Source organism: Borostomias antarcticus, assembly GCF_949987555.1.
Source record: "Borostomias antarcticus genome assembly, contig: scaffold_319, whole genome shotgun sequence".
Classification (NCBI taxonomy): Eukaryota; Metazoa; Chordata; class Actinopteri; order Stomiiformes; family Stomiidae; genus Borostomias; species Borostomias antarcticus.
Window position 1 is genome coordinate 34,917 of NW_028176507.1, and position 24,742 is coordinate 59,658.

At 42.2% G+C, this 24,742-nt stretch overlaps 1 protein-coding gene across 1 annotated transcript; it reads left to right on the plus strand.

The window, feature by feature from the left end:
- Positions 1-841: 841 nt before the first annotated feature.
- LOC311328425 (lactase/phlorizin hydrolase-like) lies at positions 842-21,842 on the plus strand (the record flags this gene model as incomplete). Its single annotated transcript, XM_084462395.1, is given in 15 exon segments — positions 842-1,160; positions 11,432-11,516; positions 11,609-11,837; positions 11,841-12,281; positions 13,073-13,721; positions 13,836-15,389; positions 15,719-15,987; positions 16,539-16,829; positions 16,973-17,171; positions 17,720-17,922; positions 18,118-18,224; positions 19,699-19,830; positions 20,626-20,849; positions 21,194-21,430; positions 21,652-21,842. Coding segments are annotated over 15 exon segments (5,130 nt in total).
- Between the last annotated feature and the right edge of the window lie 2,900 nt (positions 21,843-24,742).

The window sequence follows — 24,742 nt, forward strand, 5'->3', positions numbered from 1 at the left end:
ATTTTTGTGCCATTCTTTAAAAAAATACAAATAAAAGAGGATATGCAATTCCACATGAGGAATATTGACATTTCATTGTTCATATGACAGTAAAGAACGAAGCAGCAGTTTCATGAGTTGTAAGAATGTTTCTTTTAATAGCAGGGTGGAACAATTAATGCCTCAAAGTGCTTGAAATTATGCCATTAGTGTTCCGTCATATCAACAGTGACAACAAATAAACATGTCTGCTGTATTTTAGTGATGAATGAATAGCAATTTCTGACAGACTGAATATTTTTCCCCTCATAAAGCAGGATTACTATTTGGATAGCCAATAGAAAGTCTACACCAGGTTTCGAAAGGGCCTGGGATAAAGTTGTAGAATAGAACAGATCCTCTGAAATAAATTCACAAATGTAATGATTTCTTGCTCACTTGGAAGCTGTAGGTTTTAATGTGTAAATATTTGATGAAATTATTGTAAAAAGTTACATTTAATCCATTTTAAATCTAGGCTGTAAAGGGTGACTGAAATGTATGCAATTGCTTTAAAATAAAGTAATGCACCCATATCAGAGTTTGAAGTCTAAAATCTCCCTAGAATCAACAGACCATTATCATCTCAACTACAATAAAACCCTGCTGTGATTGACACACCGTTATCTGCTAAGTTTATGTACTGTAAAGATATGAGTTCAAGAGGACAACTTTGCTCTTAAATATTGCTCTTAAAGCTGTGTGCTGTATTCACACTTCACCTTACATAGCCAGGATGCAGTGCCTATTGCAGGTTCTGTCTCTTTACCTGCTGTGTATCTATGGCTCCCGGTGTCAAGAGGAGGGTGAACAACAGAACGTTATGCTACTGGCAGGACCCCTGACCAAACAGTTAGGGAGGGATTTGGACAACAAACTGAATGATGCCTTCGACTGCAGTCATCCCCTACCAGCAGACACCAGAGACTACTTCCTGGACCTCCGGAGCAGAGGCATCACTCACTTCAAAGTGCCCCTCTCCTGGGCTCACCTCCTGCCCACGGGCCTTCCCAGCCAGCCCAACCAGGCTGTGGTGAACTGCTACCGGACGCTGCTGGAACAGCTGGTGGATTCAGGCCTCCAGTCCCTGATGGTTTTGCATCGCTCTGCTGTACCAGAGGCTCTCAGATCCAAGTATGGAGGTTGGGAGAGTCCTGGACTAACAGAAGTCTTTGAGCAGTATGCTGAGTTTGTTTTCTTGACGTTTGGTGAACTAGCTCGAACATGGGTAACGTTGAGCCACCTTGAAGACCTAGAGAGTGCACGGCAGCCCTCAGACACTTCATCTCCACTACAAAATGCATTTGATGCCCATGTCAAAATCTACCATCTTTACCATCGCCTGTTTCCTGGTAAAGGTAAGGTCTGACTGATACTGTAACTGAGGAAGAGTTCACTTCAGTTTCATGCCAACTCTCAACAATGATGTTGCAGTTTTATTTCAAGTCTCATACAATTACTTTCATGAAATATCAGTATTTATGTCTTTATATCTACAGTCCATTCACCACTTTAAAGCTCGTTATCTATCAAACACCTGTGCAATTGAGAAATGTGCAGTAAAAATGCATTTATACACGTAATACAACCAATATATTTATCTCACAACCTTCACCTTCTACACAGTCATTCATGATTGCTACAATTGTACCATCATATTGTTGTGATTATCTAAAGAGATTATCTCTAGTCAAGTGTGGTCAACACCATGACATTGCTAAGGTCAGGAGCTGGGGGAAACATGTTTTGTAAACCACAGAATTGAATTATCATAAAGCATCTTTAAACTAATGCAGACACACATTCATGACATCACATCACATTTCTTACTACAGAGTTCTCAGTAAATAAGCCAAGCGCATTGTGTTGCCTCTGTGTATGAAATGCGCTCTATAAATAAAGTTTGATTTGATTTGATAGCTCAATAAAGGCAAACACTTTTTCCTTGTCCTTGGAACCCACAGGGCCCCACAAATCTATCATCATATTTTTGTATTGAATAATTGTTCAACCAACCACTGACCGTCAGTCTGGTTTTGCTTCCTAAGACAATTTCCTCTTAGATTACTAAAATCTCAAAATGACTGAAATCTCACTAAATATTGTCTGGCCATTAATTCCAAACTATCATGGCTCTCCTCTAGTTTTAGTTTATTAAGGGATACCCATCAGAAGTAATAGTGTACATCTGATCTTCCTGGGGTCCTACACAAAACAAAAAATACAAAACATTAAAGTACAGACGAAAACAACAAGAGAAGTCTCCTACTAGTGGATGAAACATTGTGCAAATTATGATACAAGCATGAAATTTGGCTTGGTTGTTCTCTAGGGCTTCTTGGTCAAATCTGCCTGGGTTTCCCAAACTTTTTGTCTGGGTACCCACTTTTTTAAAATGACAAACCATTGCGACCCAATTCACGATATTCCTTATCTAGTCCTTATCGTGAGAAGAGCGAATTTGTGCCTAAATGAACGTTCCTGACAATTTTTACTGCCATTTCTCCACCACCTCGTTATTTTAAATAGGCCTAGGTAAACCATTCATTTTGAAGAGCTATATGTTTGATAAATCACAACTTAGTTTTATGCACATATTGAAAACATTTTGGCCTCATATGTTAAATACTTTATAAATGAATAGGCTTTCTCATTGTTTGTATTTCCTCTCATCAATAAAACAATGTAGGCTACACTAGCCTTTCATACTTCAATGTTATACTATAATTATCAGAACAATATGAACAATCAGCACTATCAAGACATGCTTCTTGTTTAAAATTTTGCCTACGCAAAGTGTAAATTCTCACGAGTAGGAGCCTGCATGTTCACACCAGAAGTGCATTTCTCCGCGCCGGTGTTCTATCAGTGCTAAGGTGACCAGCGGCTCACTGGGATATTCCAGAATTGGAGGACAATTAGGAATCTACACTTTTGAAAAACTGACCATTTATTTTTTACAATTTTCTGTTGTGTATTTAAGAAAAACAGGCAAAAAAACATAAAAAATGTGATTGGTCTAGCTCAGGCATCAAAGGTACACTTTTTATACTTGGCGCAACCCTGTTACCAAAACTCAGGAACCTGAAAACAGTATATTTTAAAATATTTTTCAGTAAATCCTTATACCATTAAGTAAAGAAAGTCACATTCACCATGAATACTCACTCATTTCAAATAAAATGGGATTATATACATTTAATTTTATGCAACCCTGTTACCCAAATGATGCTAACAGGGTTGCAAATCCATGCTAATGTTAGCTTTTATCTCAGGAACAGATGCTAGCTGAGTTCAGGGATTGTTTGTTAGCAACAAGGTCGAGGTCAAACATAGTTATATGATTTTTTTTTTTTTTTATAATATGAGTAACAGGGTTGCATTAGTTAGAGTGACAGTCAATCAAGGCTGAAAAGATTTGAAAAATATGAAAAGTTGAAGAGAGGACTTACCTTTGGTCTTGCCATTTCTTTACCTAATGTCTTGATGATGTAATTTCCTGTGTGACATGTAACTCACAGTTTTTTCTCTTCCTCTGCTAGGCTAGGATAGGTGTAAGTAACAGGGTTGCATGCATATTGTGGGACACAACTTAAGTTTATTATTACAACTATTAAAAATATGTTGAATAATAATAATAATAATAATAATAATAATAGAGATCAAGAAAATAATAGCAAGAAAATTAAATTTAAAACATTTTTTTAATGTTATATTTGACATGCAAGTTGATCAACAAGAAGGCGGGACAAGAGCAAAATGCTGTTTTGGAGGGTACATGAGGGTTATTAGGTATTTTAAAAAACATTTCGGAATAATTTTACTATATATATATAAATATATATATAATTTTACTATATTTATGTTTGGTCTCAGGACAAGTATAAATTACATAACAATGTCATGTTTTAATATTTTTTGTTTATATTATATGACATTTCATGGCTGGGACTCCAATTCTGGAATGGCCCATAAAGGGCTGCCCCCCTTCTGTGTCTGGAGTGTAGGCTATGCCAGCGTAAATAAAAATGTGACACGCAGTTGTGCCGTGTGCACTAAAACGATACAGATATATCTTTGATAGGCCAATAGCGGTCGAATCCGACTGATAAATCGGTCAGGCTCTACATAAAATCTGGTAAATCCAAACCACCAGGCTTGACAACATAGGAATCAACACCAAGATCATTCAAATGAACCAACTACACACATTTCTATGAAAAACATCTACTTTTGGAGGCCAATTTCTCGGCCATCTTGAAAAATGGCAGCCATCTTGGATTTTATATCAGCCGATTTCATCAGAAACCTCTGGAGAACAAACACACCAAATGTCATGCTTGTATCATAATTTGCACAGTTCCTCTCACTGACGTTATCCGCTCCACTATACGCAACCATGCTGTGCTCCCCTCCCCTACAGCCCTCACCTCAACCCTCTTCATGCAGATGTGTTTACCTTGCCTGTGCTTTTCTCTCAGGGGGACGTGTATCAATGGAACTAAGAGCAAGCGATGTTCCCATTCTTTCCCAAAGTGAAGCAACCATTATGGTATGACTGAAACACAGATGACACCTGACAGATACTGTATATGTTGTTGCAAATAAAATATGGGTCAGTACACCAGCACCAGGTAAGGTCTTTCCATTTTTGCGCTGATGGGTGAAGCATGCCCTGGCGCGGTGGCTCGCTCGCTCAGATATGTCAGATATCTGTGCTAATAACCGTTATGACATCTCTGCAATAACCATATTGAATTGAATGCGTATATTATCCAGTGCAGTTGAATCTAAATACAGACTCAGATTGGTAACAGGTCATTTTATAGGCCATCCAATGATATGACTTGATTTTAATCTGCACCACGGCAAACTCTAACATCTTGGAGGGACCAGTACCACTTCCCATGATTAGGATGTGATCAGTCTGGTTAGTTGTAAGTCCAAACGGTGACCTCCAAGTGAGTTTGTGTATGGTCTTATGTGGGAAGATGGTACCACCAACTACGCAGTTTTTGTGTTTTTTCTGCTTTTCAAGGCAGAAGTCAACAAGGCGCTCACCGTTGTTTTTCCACACACCATGTCTCCCTATAGCTCTGTCGCAGCTGTCATTACCGGCTACAACCTTGGGATTTATGTCACCTATGATCAGTAACAATATCTCTCTCTCAGCTTCATTTGTTAGTGCATAACATTGTATGGTGGTCAGTTTACAATGTTTGGAATTGAAGAAAGCCCTGATCATTCTGTCACTCACAGGTTCACACTCTACCAAGGTTTTTGCCTTTTCTTTGGAGACTATGAGAACCATGCCGTGTATGTGCTTATCTTCATGCCCTGAGTAGAGGACAACCGATCCTTCACTGGTTGTTTGGCGTCCAGAACCAGTCCATCTTCATTCACTGATTCTCAAAATATCCAGCCTGTACCTTTTCATCTCACTAGTGACCTGGGCAGGTTTGGACATCTCATACATGGTGCGCACGTTCCATGTTCCTAGACTGACCTTTGTTTTGGGCCCAAGTAGGCTATCGCACTCCTAGCTTCCCGTTGAGGGCTTTCTTTAGGAGTGGTCATACTGCCAAAGATGTGGCTCAAGTCTACTACGGGGCCCATGGTAATTGTAGCATTTGTCGTAGTTTCTGTAACTTTTTGTGTCTTTTTCCACGGTGGAGTTGTTTGCATCACGCCCAATCCCCAATCTGGAGGGCCAGGTGTTGCTTTTCGTCTGGCCTCTACCCTGAAACCTGGCCAGCTTGGTTGAACCTGCTGGGGGGTGACCCCCCCGCCGGTATAGCCTTCATGGTCATGGAGGCACACAAGCCTTCTCACCATGACAAGGTAGCAACACGGGGGAAGGGGAACACAATCAAACGTGTAGATGTCCAGATAAGCTTAAGCCATTGTGTCTTACTTACTTCACCACCTAAAGGGAAGTGAATAGTCCAGGCAATGGAATTTGTCCAGAACTATCAAAATAATCTGTGTTCGCCCATCAGCGATAAGCCAAGCAGGACTGGTCTATACTACGAAACAGGATTATGGGGTTAGTGCGATAACTTCAGGTGAAGTAAGTTACGTGAACCGTGTTCTTTACTATGAACGCGCTCATAGCTAGATTGGACCAGCTGGGTAGACTTAACGAGTTGATAGCCACCGTCGTGGTACCGTTTATCCATAATTGCGGATTGTTGTTTGGTTTACTTGAGCGAGCTATAGTGAAAAGTTATCCTGGATATGTTGAACTAGCTTTGTAGTACAGGGCCCTGTCCTGGTTCTCTTGAGAGAGCAAACCTGATTAAGGCACAGGTCAAATACATTGGCTTGATTTTTTGGGGATTTTTTATTTATTTTTATTATTATAATTTTTTTAAAATCTGTGCCATTAAAAGAAAATAGCCTAAACATTTACATAGTATGTCTTCTTTCGTGGTGTGTGCGGTGTAACCCATATTTATTTTGTAACAATGACAAACTGGTAGGCTATCACTAACTCCTGAAAGTCATGCAGTTATGGTATATTTTGGCATTCGCAAGTCAAGTCTGTGCTTACAGTTTGTTGTATTTCAATGTAGAATTCCCTAGATTTCCTTTCGGTGCAAATGGAATATGACTGCAACTCTGAATCACAGCTGGGTGAGGAGCTGGCGAGGCTACAGGTAACCATTTCTCTTCTATAGCCTCTCTAATCTATTAAAACCCTACAATAAAGCAATGAGGTTTTTACTGCCAGTATATTCCAGTGCATTCTATGCTTCACTTTGTGTCACCTCAGATAATATAAAGAGTACATCACATATTCAACACATGTTCACATACAAATGAAACTATAAATCCAATCCATTCTCGATTTTTGAGCTAGTAAATGCTGTAGGCTAACTACACATTTCTAGGCATTGTGTATTTAATGCATATCTAGGATACTGTATATGTTACGTAACACATTATATGTGGTTAAATAGTGCAGTGCTCGTTGGGGCCTGTGCCCATTCCACACAGTAGTTCATGATAATTGTGATTCCAATATTGTGTTCTAGAGGTCCAGTGGGCAGATGCCTATTCTGATTGACAATATGAATATCAGAGGTTGTTCCTTCGACCAACTTCAGCCTGTTCTACAAGGTAAATCTAATACATTTTTGAAATAATCCATGTGATGAGCAGTCAGATTCTGTAACAAATTCTAGGCAATGTTATGCAGACCTTTGAGTTACCAGGATTGTAGCTATACATGTTTTAAGTCCTCACCAGTCTGGATTTAGAGCTAATCATAGCACTATTTCAGCTGTCACGCTGGTCACTAATGACATAATCTCAGCATTAGACAACAGGAAACACTGTGCTGTCCTCTTTGTAGATCTCTCAAAAGCATTTGATACGGTCGATCACCAGTTGCTTTTAAACTGACTAGTATTGGTTTGGATAGAGATGCTTGTGACTGGTTTCAGGATTACCTGTCATCAAGGTGTCAGTGTGTGAAATCGGGTAACATTCAATCTGATTTCCTGCCTCTAGCTAAAGGTGTGCCCCAGGGATCGGTGTTGGGTCCTGTTCTTTTCACCATCTATATTAATATATTGTCTTTACACTAACTGTCTGTCATGTTCATTTATATGCTGATTATACTGTTGTCTACTGTATTGCGGATACCGTTTCAGGAAGCCAAATCTAGCAAATCTAAGTTTATGTTGTTCTCTAGAGCCAGGACTATTGATTATGATCGACTCTACCTTTCAACTACTAATGGCCTACATATTGAGAGAGTCACAGAGTACAAATATCTTGGTTTGTGGTTGGATGGTAAACTCTCTTTCAAGTTTCATGTAGATAATCTAGCCTCTAAACTGCAGCAGAAAATTGGCTTCCTGTACAGAAACCATTCTAGCTTTCCTATGTTCAGTAGGAAGAGAATTGTTCAAGCTGTTTTTCTATCAGTATTAGACTATGGTGACACTATCTATAGACATGCATCTATGACAACCTTGAAACCCTTGGACCCTGTCTACCACTCTGCCCTAAGATTTATTACGGTTGATAGATATGACACTCACCACTGTGTTCTTTATCATAGCCATCTCTTTCTCTAAGGTGCAACTATCACTGGTATTTGTTTATTTCCAAAGCCATTATTGGTAAACTTCCACTTTACATCTTGTCTCTGTTGGACTGGAGCCTTGGCACCTGCCAGAACAGATCTAATGATAAGCTTGTTGTCAGGGTTCCTCGAGTACATTCTGAACTTGGAAGGGCTGCTTTTTTCCATGATGCTCCTTATACTTTGAATATGTTACAACAGACTCTAAAGCTTGAGGTCCTTCCTTCAGTCACAGAGTTTAAGTCCATGGCTCTAGACCTATGTACTTCAACCTGTAACTGTTTTTGATTATTATTATTTATTATTATTATTGTACATTGCATTTGTTTTGTTGATTTGATTTGTGTGTCTGTGTAAACTCGTCATCACTAAATGAGGGAGACTTTAGTGCTTCACAAGTATAAATAAAGGTTTGAAATGAAAATGAAATACAATCCTGGTGACAAATCCTAATATAACAAACTTAGAAGTAAGGATTTGTTTCCATTGTTAAAATCACATCAAGATGGTGAACTCACTTGATCAGGTTCTATTCCGTAGCGCTACACCCCACATGGCTCTAATGGTTTACGCCCACTGAAAAAGAAAAACAGTGCGCACCTGCAGCCAATCAGAGTACAGATGCTACTATATAAGCACGCTGCAACCAGCGTTTCTCTTCTAAAAAACCTTCAGCTCAACACAAAGACTGAAGAGAAGAACAAGAGAAGATGAGCAAGTTCACCACAACTGCAACATCGCGTAAACTGGGAATTTTGTCAGTGAATTAGGCTGAGGCTTGGGTTACAAGCAGGTTTAGAAGGCTTATCTTTGCATCCCAAAACCGGCGCTCGCCTACCAGCCCCTCACACAGTGGCTTCACCCATCCGCCTTTTTCGGAGAGTACGGTGCATAGCTGTTCTAGTACGGGCGTGTGAAGACTGGGACTACAAGGTTTTTTGAGAGAACCGTCGCTCCAGATATTTCACCGCTCCTGTGATCTCGCCTTCAGCAGCGGTCTTGCCTATTCCCTTGAAAGCGGGGAATGCAAGACCCTGCTGCTCGGTTGTATGGAATGTAGCTAGGGCTCTGGCGGTTTTACTGTCGCTCTGGCTACCTCAGCACAACCGGGAATGATTGTCACAGACGCTCAGACAGCAGCTCCACTTTTACCTTACCCCCTAACGTGTAGCCTAGCTGGAGGGTTGCACAGCACATGAGGGCTAGGACGGTGGCAGTAAGACTACCGCTCTAGCTACCTCTCCACCCCCAGAAATTAGTGCTACAACTCGCCACCCTTTAGCCTCTAGCTTTGCTAGCTGGCCCAGCCGAGACTTAGCCAGCTCGCATGTGTTGAAGGCGCAGGGGGTGCTTGAGTGTACGGCAGTGATGCAATTTCAACCTCCTGGAGCTTGAGACGGTATTGCTTGTTCTACGCCACGTTGCCCACCTTTTACGAGATTGCGATGTGCTAGTGCGGTCGCAGACTGCGGTGTCCTGCATCATCTGACATGGATGGGTTCGCTCACCGGCCCTACACAGCTTGGAGGTGGAGCTATGGTGCTGGGTGCGCATCTATTGACCTGGCTCATCCCGCATTGGCCAGATGCGCTGTCCCAGGAGGGGACGGTCAATTTGTGCACCCCCGGTGCTGGGCCAGCCTCTGATGGCTTGGTTACTGAACGGTGGAGAATTGTCTCGCAGAGGCCTCTATCTCTATTTATACCCTCTGGATAGACGCTTTATGTGAGTAGTACAGTGCATCCGCCCTGTACGTAAGGCCACTGCTCCCCAGTGGCTGCTTTGCTCCTCACTTTGATGTTGGGCAAGCAGGTCAGTGATCTTTGCGCACTGTCGACACAGCCTGGGTGCCTTGTCATCACTGGTGATACGAGCAAGGCTGTATTGCAGCCTAACCCTTCCTTCGTTCCGAAGGTGGTTAAGAGCACTTATGCTTAGTACACTACACACTTACACTTAGGCTTTCAGGCTGCAAGCTTTCTTTCCCCCACCCCACGGAATTGTGGAGGATGCTTACCCTGGTAAGGTGGGACCGCCGCTATCGACAGCAACTCTCCCATTGGCCTTGCGAGGGCATCACCATGGGGTGGCGGGATGTTCCCTGCCTGGGAATGTCAGGGTGCACTCCATGAGAGCCGTCAACCTTGGTTGCCCTCTTTAGTGGAGTACCGGTGGCAGACATTTGTGCAGCTGTGGCTTGGGCGTCGCCTTTTGTCAGCTACTCCCTCTCGGATGTGCTGTCCACTCCCTTGGCCACATTTATGCTGGGCACATAGAGGAATGGAGATGTTCTGTTCATTGTTATGCAGCAGTCCATTCTCTTGCGATAAGTGGCTTATGAGGTGAGGTACTGGTAGGTTAGAGTTACAGTGCGTAACCGCCGCTTAGTCCTCCCTCAGCTCACCTCTTACCCTACCCCTCAGCTGGCGGAGTGTGGTGGGGTGGGCCAGAGCCTTCTGGGGATTCTTTGGGGATATGCTTATGTTACTTTGGAGTTCTTGGCCCTTGCCATGCTGGCCTGTGTCTTTGGAAATGGGTTCAGCAGCGGAGTACATCTGGCGAATGTTTGCTCCACCTATACCATTAGGAGCGGAGTCCTGTGGGGCAGAGCTTCACGAAATAGAACGATGGTTACGCACCGTGACCCAGTTCTATGAGTGGAGCCACACAGGGCCTGGTCCTTGCTGACCTAGTAAGTCGCTGAAAGTTGTACCTTTTGGGAGACAAACACTGGTTGCAGTGTGCTTGTATAGTAGCACCAGTACTCTGATTGGCTGCAGTTGTGCACATTGTTTTTCTTTTTCAGTGGGCATAGCCAGCTACGATAGGGTAAACCATTACTGTGGGTCTCCGCTCCACTTATAGAACTGGGGTTATGGTGAGTAACCAAAGTTTTTATATGCACTTTGTTAGCTAATTAGAGCTAATTTTGATAGCACTTTTTGACGTTAAGTGATGACCTAAAGTTAACATTTAATTATGCATGGTACCTGTATCATGTACATATGACAAAGAAAACATCAGTGATCAGTGAATCCCTGAATCCAATGATAATTAAATTGCTTATCTGTTTAGATAATGTAAGTACACAGAGATCAGGGGAAGTTGATGCATCGGATGAATATTGTCAAATTTACTGGGCGCCATCAATACACCTGACCTCTAATCGTTCTTTCCACAAAAAAAAGAGAAGGTGTCTCAGGGTTTGGAAAGTTGTCAGTCAGCACTGATAGCAAATAGTGTATCTTTATGTATTTTTGACACAATCTTGTATAGCATTTTAACATAGTCCACATGGGTGTTCTAAAATGATTTCAGCTCTGAGAAACCAGAATCTCCCTATTTTGGGATGTACCATGGTGGACTTGTTCGGAGAACTAGACATGGTGGATATCACCAACAGGTAACAGTTTCACTGTTTGACTGTTTCTCTACTACTCATACCTCTTTAAAAATATTCCTTAAACACATCTTATGCATTTCTTCCACAAATAGTCTTTCAGGTGGTGTTGAAGATGCAGCCCCAAGGAAAAGCTACCAGAGTGTGTGGGATAAATTTGGAACGCAAAGCCCAACAGAGCGAGACAGTTTCCTGAATGAGTCCTTTCCTACGGGCTTCCAGTGGGCCACTTCCAGTGAGTCCTTCAATGTTGAGGGTGGCTGGTTAGAAGATAAAAAAGGCCAGACAATTTGGGACCGTTTTGGCCATGAGAACGAAGTCTTTTAGAATCAGACCGCTGACCTGGCCTGTGACAGTTACCATAAGGTGGAGTATGATGTCTACCTACTCAGAGGTCTCCTCGTAAACACCTACCAGTTCTCCATCTCCTGGGCCCGCATTTCCCCCTCTGGCCACTGGGGGAGCCATTCTGAGAAAGGGGCTCTTTATTATGACAGGCTCATCGATGCTCTACTTGAGTCTGGCATAGAACCAGCTGTCACCTTACACCACTGGGATCTTCCCCAGGCACTCCAAGACTATGGAGGATGGACCAATGCCTCTATTATAAAAGCCTTCAAAAACTATGCTGACTTCTGCTTCTCCAGGTTTGGAGATAGAGTTAAGACCTGGAACACTTTCAGCAGCCCCTGGGTGGTGAGCCATGCTGGGTATGGAACTGGTGAGCATCCACCTGGAATGAAGGACTACATGGTTGCTTCTTACCAGGTGAGAGAGCAGCAACTGTACACACTCTCCCAATGATCGTCAAGATCCTCAAGATTTCATTGAGATGAACTATTTATGCATACATAAATAAAAACTGAAAGTGCATTCTCATATTATTATAATTATTATAATTAATAGTGTACATCACTTTATGCTAAATAGATGTAGTAGTAGTAAATAATTATAGGACTCGAGGGGGGGTTGGGGGCGGTCTTTAATCAGCCACACGGTGACACACATGTAACACACTGTAAACGGCAACATAGCACACAACACACACATGCAACCTCCAGGCATCGAACCGAGAACCTTGCGATCCCCAGCCGGCCGCTCTACCTCCTGAGCTGCGTGCCGCCCAAACACACAGTCTTGGTTAACACCACAAACAAACATTGATAGAATAAGCAGCTTATTCCTCATCTGGTAGTGCAGAATGTTTTCAACATGTTCAATTCAAATAAAACCTCTTCTAAGCATGCGGGAGGCAACTGGATGTGTAAGAGGTTATGTACAATCAAAATCAGAGCAGAGGCTGTCGGAAAAAACAAGGACATTTCAGACCATTGGCTATACATTATTTTTCTTTCAAGAGAAATTTATCAGAAAAGAACTAGAAGTAGATGCCAGGGCTCCAGACTAAACTATTGTCACTGTCGTAACTGATACCAGAAACCTTTTCACCTAGCGGCAGGTGTAGCCTATATGATTTGCAGTGATGATGGCACTACACAATACTGTTAATCATGCTGTGAATTAAAGATTTTAACACATTTTATATGGTTCCCAAACAGGTGACTCACAACATGCTGAAGTCCCATGCTGAAGCCTGGCATATTTACAATGATAAGTACCGGAAGCAGCAGGGTGGAAAAGTAGGCATTGCCCTGAACTCTGATTGGGCTGAACCTCTGAACTCGACCCAACGTGAAGATATTGCAGCTGCTGATCGTTACTTGCAGTTCATGCTGGGTTGGTTTGCCCATCCCATATTTGTGAATGGGGACTATCCTGCATTGCTTAAGAATCAGATTGAGCAGAAAAGGCAAGAATGTCCATTTCTTGAACCTGCCAGACTGCCTGTCTTCACTGCTACAGAAAGCCAGCGGATCCGTGGAACGGCTGATTTCTTGGGGCTGAACCATTATACCTCCAGACTAGTCAACAACAGTGCTGGTGGCTGCTTCCCTGGACCACAAGCAGTGGGAGACTTCCAGGCTCATATGGATCCCTCGTGGTCTGCTACAGTTTCTGACTGGATCCGTCCCGTACCATGGGGTCTACGTCGGTTACTTAATTATGTCTCAGAAGAGTATCTGAAAGTAACAAAGGTTCCTGTTTATATAACAGGAAACGGGATGCCCACAGGGTACAGTGGAGACACTCTCAATGACACCCACCGAATAGAATACTTGAAGAACTACATCAACGAGGCACTGAAAGGTTAAAATAATTAACCCCATACTGCACAACACCCAGTAATCTTCCACACCATGTTGCTGTACTGTATAAAGAGAATCTAGAGGCTCTAAAATGCAATTTGCTTCTGTGTTTTAGCCATTCATGTGGACGGAATCAACGTGCAGCGGTTCACAGTGCAGTCGCTCTTGGATGGTTTTGAGGGGCCACAGGGATACAGTGAAAGATTTGGTTTGCACCTTGTTGATTTCGAAGACCCTAACAGACCTAGAACCCCAAAGCAGTCTGCCTATTTCTACTCTCAGGTTATCAAGAGAAATGGGTTTGGTGCTATAAGAGACAGTAATCCTTCACAAGGGTCAATGTTTCACATCACTTTGCAGGGGCCCTCTTTGCCGCCATCGGAAGTTCCATCAAAATCTAAGGTCGTTTGGGAAAAGTTCTCACGCCAGTCCAACTTTGAGAGGAAACTCTATCACTATGGTACCTTCCCAGAGGGATTCCATTGGGGAGTAGCATCCTCAGCCTACCAGATTGAAGGTGGCTGGAATGCGGATGGGAAGGGTCCAAGTATTTGGGATACTTTCACCCAGAAGCCTGGTAAAATTCCTGGGAATGCTACAGGTGATGTGACCTGTGACAGCTACCACCGGTTAGAGGAGGACCTGTACATGCTTCGGGCTCTGAAAGTAAAGTCCTACAGATTCTCTCTATCCTGGTCCAGAATCTTTCCTAATGGGCAGCACACTTCCCTGAACCAGAAAGGAATCGACTACTATAACAAGCTAATCAATGGTCTCTTAGCTTTTAACATCACCCCAATGGTAACGCTCTACCACTGGGACCTCCCTCAAGCCTTGCAAACATTTTATGGCTGGGAAGACATGCGGATGATTGACATCTTCAATGACTTCTGTGACTTCTGCTTTGCCACCTTTGGGGACCGAGTGAAGTTTTGGTTGACCTTCAACCACCCCTATACAATCGCATGGTCAGGATATGGACTTGGTCAGTTCCCACCAAATGAAAAAAGTCCTGGTTTCACACCATACAGAATTGCTCATAACCTTCTTAAAGCACATGCCAAGGTCTACCACACATATGTTGAGAAATACCGCAAATCACAAGGAGGCCTGGTGTCCATTGCCCTTAATGCTGACTGGGCAGAGCCCAAAGATATCAATGCGCCACGAGAAGTAGTCGCTGCTGACCGAGCCCTTCAGTTCCAGCTGGGATGGTTTGCACATCCCATCTTCAAGAATGGTGACTATCCTAATGCAATGAAGTGGCAGGTGGGTAACAAGAGTGAGCTTCAGGGTCTGACAGCATCCAGGCTTCCTTCCTTTACCGCAGAGGAGAAGGTCTCCATCCAGGGTACTGCTGATGTCTTCTGTATCAACACATACACAACAAAGATAATGCACCATGCAACTGCTAGGCTCTCCCCTCCATCCTACGACTATGATAGGGACTTAAGAGAGGAGGAGGAGGGAGAAGGCCCCACAACTGCCATCGCTAACCAGAGGGCGGCAGCATGGGGCTTACAAAGGCTTCTCAACTGGATCAAAGAAGAGTATGGAGATCCAGAGATTTACATAACTGAGAATGGAGTTGCTACAGAAACTAAGACCACTGTGGATGACACTGCCAGAATATTTTACATTAAAACCTATATTGACGAGGCTCTCAAAGGTAAGCTTGAGATGGCATAACAGTGTATTGCAATATAATGTACATATAATACAGTTAGTTCCAAAAATACCTTGTTACTTAGGCCCTGTACTGCTCCAGTTAAAAATTATAGCGTATGAATGGCGTTTAGGTGCAGACGGTCAGCTTTAATTTGAGGGTTGAGTGAAACATTTGAAACATTTAGAAATGGCAACCTTTTTGTAAATCGTGTTAATAGTTCTCATTATTTGTATGCAGAAAACTACTGTACCACAGAACTTCATAGGGTAGCCTACACAGCACATTTCATCTTCCTAAGTGAAAGTATGCATGCTCTTGTGTCTCAATAGCTCATGACCTGGATAGTGTGAAGGTGAAAGGATACATTGCTGCATCTTTGATGGATTCTTTCGAGTGGCTCAGTGGGTACACTGTAGGTTTTGGGCTCCACCATGTGGACTTCACCCAACCAAGCCGTCCTAGGACGCCCAAACGGTCAGCGCACTACTATTATCAAGTCATGAAGGATAATGGCTTCCCCCGACCTGAGGATGAGAAACCAATGTATGGACAGTTTCGCAAGGACTTCATCTGGAGTACAGCAACAGCCTCTTACCAGGTTACTATACCTTCAGATCCTGTTGGGATAGACCTGATTCACGGCTCAGTGATATACCTACTCTGCCCTGTAATGATCGACTGTAGAGGAGCTTATAATGGCTGTAGTGATTGTTAATTATATTATTGTATGTTGAGTTTTCCTGGCCTGATCGCTTACAAAAGGAGTGCTGTGTGAAAGGTTCTTCATGCGAGATAATCTAAAGAGATAAACTTTGCAAATTGGAACATGCCATAAAGCATGAAATAGTGCCAGTGTAGATTATATTGCATATGTTGTAAACAGTTTGATGAGAACTGAACATGCAATATCTCCAATCTTACCTACCGTAAGGTAATACTTTGATGTGTATTCACTTCAACCCTGAACCTGGTTAATTTGCTAATATAGATATACTGTATGTGTGTGTGTGTGTGTGTGTGTGTGGGGGGGGGGGGGGTGTACCACCTTTAAGTGTGTAACATTTTCCTTCTGATTGTCATAGCCCATGAAAATGTTCCCTTTCAACAATATTCAATATATCAATGAATTCATCTCTATTCCCTTTCTAGATTGAGGGGGGATGGAGAGAGGATGGAAAAGGCCTTAGTATCTGGGACAAGTTTGCCCACACTCCTCTGAGAGTCTTCAATGATGACACAGGGGACATTGCCTGTGATAGTTACAACAAAATTGAAGAGGACATCACTATACTAAAGATGCTGAAGGTGACCCACTACCGCTTTTCCATATCCTGGTCCAGGGTGATGCCAGATGGCACCAACAAACACATCAATGAGGCCGGCCTCAACTACTACCACAGACTGGTGGACGCTCTGCTGAATGCCAACATTCAACCTCATGTGAGTTATACAAATGTGATTATGCACATATTTAAAATTAAAATCAGATCTATCAAATTATGTATCGGTTGGTGTATGACTTCAAGACAAACCAAAATTCTAAGATCCCCTCACCTCACTCCCCCTTCACAAACTCTATTCAGGTAACTCTCTACCACTGGGACCTTCCTCAAGCGCTGCAGGACCTCGGAGGCTGGGAGAATGACACCATCGTCGACAGGTTTAAAGAATATGCCGACTTCATGTTCAGTCGCCTGGGACCCAAAGTGAAGTTCTGGATCACCATCAATGAACCCTACAATGTAGCCAATGTTGGCCACGGCTACGGAGCTGCTGCCCCTGGTAGCCTACTTGACAGTTTCAATATTTGTGATTCGTTTTCAACTTGGCACCTTTTTATTGATTGACATTGAGATACTTTCTTTGACATACTGCAATGACCTTGATAAGCTATAAGCTAATGACATTCACATGCAGGTTCCAAGAACTTAAAGGGACATGCCAAGATTTTTTAACATTTAGCTTTTTGTTAGTTTTTGCACTTACTGGGAGTGTATGGGCAGAGGGATGCAGACTATTCTAACTCTTTTCCAGACACTTTGGAGAATCTCAATTGGCTCCGGTTAGCAAAAAGATGAAGATAGCCTACTTTAACTAGCAAGGCGGCTAATGCTAACCGGGGTACAGTGTCTGGAATAGAGTCAGAATATTTTGCATCCTTCTGCTACACTCCCAGGAGCTGCAAAACAAGCAAAATGTTAAAATCCACAGCGTGTCCCATTAAGCATATTAGCAACACGTTGTAAAAATTAATTTGTGTGAAAAGTTAGTTTCCTATCATTTATAAGAAACAGTACAAGTATCAGATTTATAATTGTATCTATGAACAGGCATAAGTTTCAGACCGGGCACACTGCCCTACATTGTGGGCCACAACCTCATCAAGGCCCACGCTGAGGCCTGGCACCTGTACAACGACACGTACCGAGACAAGCAGGGCGGAGTTATCTCCATCACCATCAACTCTGATTGGTCAGAGCCTCGAAACCCACACAAGCAAGAAGATGTGGACGCTGCACGGCGTGTTGTACAGGTACTGGTATACAGTAATGTAGGAGTTTTAATATTAATTCAGTAAATAACAATTTGCAACATATTCCAACAACACAATAATGGCAGCAGAAATGGTGTCAAGTGACAAGCACATTATTTCACTGAAGTTCTCTTGTTCTAAAACTTTTGTTGTTAATTAGAATTGCTGTCACTTCATGTTTTTCTTCTGTTGCAGTTCTACATTGGCTGGTTTGCCCACCCTATATTCAATGGAGATTATAGTGACACAATGAAGACAATCATTCGAGACAGAAGCCTCGCCGCTGGTTTAGCTACATCTCGGTAGGCAAAATCCTTTTCAGTACATGTGTAGCCATTGATGATTATCATCATCATACCTCATAGGCTCTGTTTTGCTGGGGCAAAATGAGTAAAATCAGAGCACATTCTACCATAATACTTTGAATACTCTTCTGTAGTTATCATATTGATCTCCTAAAAATATTATCTCATGATTTATCTAAAATGGATATCCACCTTTTTTTGATGAACAATGAAAAAATGTGCTGCAAGACATGCTACTACTAATATTTCAGACTTGTGAGTCTAAAATTAAGCAATAAACCATGAGAGGCCGTGTGTGATTTTATAACAGCTAGGGGGCGTTATTAGGCACGACGCGAAGCGGAATGCCTAAAACCCCCCTAGCTGTTATAAAATCACTATAACACATGGCCTCTCGTGGTTTATTGCTTTTATACAACGGTTACTACAGCTATTAGTGTAAAATAAACACACAGCAATGTAAAATATTAACATTTATTCAAAACGAAGCATCATTCCCTCAATTCCGCCGAGCAAAATAGTTCCCCTAACAAAAGGGTTGCCAAGCAAAACAACAACTACAATGTATTGGATCAAATGGGAGGCGCATTAATACTGAAAATGGAATGATATGCCAGTTGTGTGTTACAAAGTATTTTAACACGGCTTCCAGCCAATCAGAATCAAGAACCAGAACTAACCGTTGTATAATACGTTTTTTCTGCTATAGTAGATTTTCTGCTATTCTGGATTTTTGAGAGTTTGCTCTGTGCCAGCAAAGTTATTATCACCTTTATTTAAACTCGAGGATCAACTCGAGATCAACTTTGAATGACAATATCATTCAAAACCAAAGTGACAGTAGAAACAAGACAATTTAGAAATCGGTGTATAATTATTTGGGTCACTACTATCAGCACCCTTATGCAGAGGGACAACATGAGCCATTTTCCAGACAGCAGGGATAACACCTGACAGTAGGTAGAGATTAAAGATAATGTGTTATCTGCTCAGCAATCAGGGGAGCAGAGAGATGGAGAAAAAAGGCTGTAGTTTATTTTCACCAGTTGATTTCTTAGGATCAATTGCGTGAAGAGATTCCAGGACTGTGTTTAATAGGACAGGATCTAAATGAAATTGGGAATTATAAGAATAATTCGAAAAAGATGGGTCTATAGAGTTTAGATTGGCTAGGGGCTGAGTATTTTCATTATGGGAAAAATGACAGGCTTCAGATTCAAAAAGGTGTCCAGCAGCAGCAAAGTGTCTGTTGAAAGCAGAAACAACATTCAAAACGTTGACAAAGTTAGCATTTTTGAGAAATTTGATAATTGCTCTACCACCGTTTTGGTCATACAATGGATGTGGATGGGCATCTTGAAAAAGCATTCAAAAACATGTTAAACTCTCGATTTCACGTGAAATTACTGAGAAAGATATTTCAACCCTGTGGTTGAAATGGTTAATGTAAAATGCCTTTTTTTTTTTACAGGCTTCCTGTGTTTACCCCTGAACAGATCAAGAGGATCAAAGGCACATATGATTACTTTGGGTTCAACCATTACACCACTGTCCTTGCATTTCCTGTGGACTATGGCACTCTGCAGCATTATGATGCTGATAGGTGAGAATGGAAGTCTAAGGTAACATGTAAGGGGAAAACATGTTTTTCACACTGTCATTACACCCAAACTCATAGTAATGTATGGGTGCATGGTTAATCTGTCATCTTCTTCTGTATCACTGTGCCTTGAGATTTGTCACTGCATGTATTCTCTTGTAACATCTTACTCATCATTGCACATTGCATGTAAAAGTGGACTGGCCATCCTTGTATGTATGCAGGTGTACCCACTGGTTGAGCTTTATATACAAAACTCACCTTTGTCTGGTCCCTACCTATCTGTGTATTTACCTCCTCAGAAAACAGGAACATTATATACAAAACTCTCCTTGGTCTGGCCCCTACCTATCTGTGTATTTACCTCCTCAGAAAACAGGAACATTATAGCCTCCACTCATAGGACACTTTGCAATTGAATGTTCCGCGTGTTCGTACTGAGCTGGGCAAAAAAGCGTTTAAGTACGCTGCCCCCTCTGGCTGGAATACTCTCCAGAAAGACTTACAATTACAAGAAGTGATCAGTTATGATGCTTTCATATCGATATTAAAGGACTTAGAATGTGAAAGTATTGGAAATTGCCATTGCTTTTAATTCAGTATCTGTACCCGCCCAAACCTGCTTTTAATGTCTTGTTATTATATATTATGTCTGTCTTTGTGTATTGAGCGTCTGCCTGTGTCCTTGTGCTGCCCTCTTGGCCTGGTCCCTCTTGGAAAAGAGATTCAATATCTCAATGAGGTCATCTGGTTAAATAAAGGTTTCATAAAAATAAAAATAAAAATCTTCTCATACAGGGGCGCAGGAACTATTGCTGACCGCACCTGGTTGGATTCAGGCTCGTCCTGGCTGAAAGTCTCTCCGTTTGGATTCCGTAAAATCCTTAACTTCATTAAGGAAGAGTATGGAGACCCTCCCATCATTATCACAGAGAACGGCATCTCGGAGCGAGGCCCTGTGGACCTCAACGACATCCATAGAGTCCACTACTACGAAAGCTACATCAATCAAGTCCTCAAAGGTACGAAACACATCATGACCATATCCATTCACTGATAACATACTGTAGGTTATCTACTACAGTCTAACACACCAACCAAGACACTTAGTGATTAGTTTAAAGAAATGTGTTTTTTCCCTCATCTCAGAATGATAATCGGGTACCCAGACATTTCTCCAGCACTGGAATAGCACAAAACAAAGTGTAGAGAAAGGTCTGGCTATGTGAGATGTCTTTTCCCTCACAGGAAAATATTCATTAAGCTGTAATGCCCAAAATTTACCCCTGGGGATTAATAAAGTTTATTTTATCTTTATATCATCTTAAGCTACAATTCAACAATTAAACAAATGAATTTATTTCAGCATATCTGCTGGATGCTGTTGATATCCGAGGATATACTGCCTGGTCTTTGATGGACAATCTAGAGTGGGCTACAGGATTTTCAGAAAGATTTGGACTGTTCCACGTTAATCGCTCCGACCCCAACCTTCCCCGCATAGCAAAGAGCTCTGTTGCTCGCTATGCCACCATCATCACCTGCAACGGCTTCCCTGACCCAGCAGAGGGCCCTCACGAGTGTTTGAACCCTGACCCCGAAGGTAATGTTTTTCATTTCATTGTCTTCATTATGAAAAATGTTATTTATGAAAGGTGTAATTATTACATGCTACCTGTACAGTTTGTCACACTAGCATCATGTTGCCTGAAAAGCTGCTGCTTTGCTTTTATTGTATATTTCTCCTGACCAGTCAATTCATGTTCTCCTCTTTTTCATTCTCATGTTCATGTACCTACCACACCATACCTTCTCTTGCTACAGGTACGAGTGTACCCACCACACCCCCTACAGAGAGCGATGTTAATTTCCTGGGTATGCAACTCTCACCTGAAGACGCTGAAGCCGGTCTCTATACCATCTTCTCCCTTCTCATAGTGACTGTCATCTCAGCCATCGTCATGTCTTATTGCTTCCTCAAGACCAAAAAAAAGTTTTCTCAAACCTACATGTAGACCAAGTAGTGTCCTATTGCTTCCTGAAGACCAAAAAGAAGTTTCATCATGATCAAGTAGAACTATCTCCAATTGAATGACTTGAGCAACTCATTTTAGCTTTTGCTTAATATGTACATTCAATCCAACAGGTATGTTAGTATCCATATAAATATATTGGTGCTTGCCGCACCTGACAAAAATTACCATATTTGCAAATGCTTTTATTTGAAAGTTCTTTAATTGTCGTTATGTTGTATGCTACGCATTACAATTAAGAAGCAACACACTCCCATGAAACCACCACCTTAGCAGACGAATCTTAGCTTTAAACATTTGAATATGATCCTATAGGAACAAATCTGTAGCTATACCTGAAATGTGCTTGCCTTTACAATATGCACTCAAAAATGCTTTGTTGATGATGAATCCCACTAGCAGTATGTGTCTGTAATAAACAAGGACTATTGCTTTTCATTTGAGGAAAATTCAGTGAGCTTTGTTGCAGTCTTTGTCCATTTAACTGCATTGAAAGGGGATAACATACAGTATGTCTCCATTGTATGTCCTCCAGTATGTCTCCATTGTATGTCCTCCAGTATGTCTCCTATTCGTCTAATGAGAATACAAACACGGTGGCAAGGTCACAATCATACATTTCCCATTTAAACTCTTCCCAAGACAATTATATCTGGCTTGGGACGCATCACAAATAAGGTGACCATTACTTACACCTTCATTGTAAACTTTATTCAGTAGGGCCTCCTGGATGAAGAGTGTGTGGGGGAAGGGCTGTATGTCACTGATTCAATGCCAATGTACTGTACACTTCATTCTTCTCCTTCCAACCAATTGCTGTTGAAGATGACCTTGAGGTCTTGTTGTTCAAGCTCAAATAGTTTTGAGCTTACACAGGATGACATTTAAAACATTACATTATGCATTTTCATTAAGCAGTCTGTTCAGATGGTAGAGTTCCTACAGTATAGTGCTTGGTTCTTGTTTTCAATGGCTGGAGCTGACTCGCCTGCCTGGTGGTTTAATTATAGAAAAACACAACGTATTTTGCCCCAGAAACTGCGATTCCATTTCTAGTTACACGGGTGTTTGCACCCTGAATTGTACCAATATTGAAAGAGTTACAGTATGTAAATATTACCTTATATAGATGATGATCTTTCCTTTCTTTTCCTTTATGATTACTTCTCAAAGAAGATCTGACCCAAAATTAGGTATTTGTAAGCGTTGTCTGTCTTAAAATAATAGGAAAGGTAGTTCAAGCTCTTTTACCTGTGCTAGATTACAGTGATTATACTGTATTTATGCATTCTTCTGCTAACACCTCTGACTCATTATCATAGTGTGCTTTGTTTTATTACAGGGGACAAATACACAACATATCACTGTTTTATTACAGGGGACAAATACACAACATATCACTGCACCTGATGTGATAATCGTCCCACACACCAGTAGTTAATCTGGATTGACCAAGCGTGTTCCGGAGGCTAACCTCCTACCTCCCTCTGAAACACCAGTGGTTAATCTGGATTGACCAAGCGTGTTCCGGAGGCTAACCCCCTACCTCCCTCTGAAACACCAGATAGGCCACTAGACATGGTCTCCCAGCAAGTCTGAACAACTTTCTGAAGAAGCTTTTGACCTCTGCATTATTGTGTATTACTGATTGACCGCCTCAACACCCGCTGTGGACAGTTGTTCGGAGAAACTGTGGAGGAGAATATCCAGGCCCCTGCTGATGTCCCTTCCAGCAAGCTCCCCGGCCTGGGCTACCTGTTCAGCCAGAGAAAGCCAGGTGAAAGTAATTAGGTAAGTAAAACTTTATTTATATAGCACTTTTCACAGCACAGTCGCAAAGTGCTTCACAGGTCCAAAAAAGACAGTTAGAAAACAATGAGTAAAAACTACACAAAAAAAGACTGTGTAATACAAACGGAATAAAAACAAACAACAACAACAACATAGTCAACAGTCGGTTACGGCTGTCCAAAAGCCTGCTGGAACAGGTGGGTATGAAGCAGTCGGGTACGGCCGTCCAAAAGCTTTCTGGAACAGGTGGGTCTTAAGCAGTCCTTTAAAAATGTCCACAGAGGGAGAGACTCTTAAGTCCTGGGGGAGCGCATTCCAGAGATTGGGGGCTACAGATTCAAAGGCTCTGTCCCCCTTGGTTTTCAGCCTGGTCCGGGGCACAACCAGTAGGCCCTGGTCAGAGAACCTCAGAGACCGGCTGCTGGTATATTTGTGGAGAAGGTCACTTCTGGGCCCTTCTCTCTTCAGGACATTGTAAACGATGGGCCTGGTCCAGAGGAGGAGGTGGTTCGACCTGGTTCAGCCTGATCCTGATGAAGCAGACGAGGCATACCAGAGCGAGGTGGAGGCATATGACCATGTGCTGGATGCCAGCCTGCCCCACATCACGTTCACAAGTGACGAAACCTCCACTGTTCACCCTCCGGCCTCTGTGAGTAGCTGTGTGTCTTGAATGAACTACAATGCACTGGTTGCTGGAAAAAAAGAAAATGTACACATTTGAACTTACTCAGGTACTCATACTCAAGTATTCATATGTCATTTTTTTTAACAGGGAGATGCTTGCTGTCCAAAACCTCTTCCTGGCTTTCAAAAGTTGGAAATGTTCGGCTCTGTGCTGGTGGAGATTGGCCAGACAGAGGACAAGCTGTCACCACTGAGCAGAGGAACAAGGTCCTCCAAGTCTGGAATACAGTGGAGGTTCAACCAGCTGTACAGAACCCACTGGGGCAACACCCTCTATTGCCGTATAAAACGAGAGGATCTTGTTGAGGCTGCTGTGATACAGAAGGTAAAGATGGCCAAGCACTACGCACCAGCACAGCAGGACATCAGTACTCAGCACAATAGGCCGAAGTACACACTGGTGA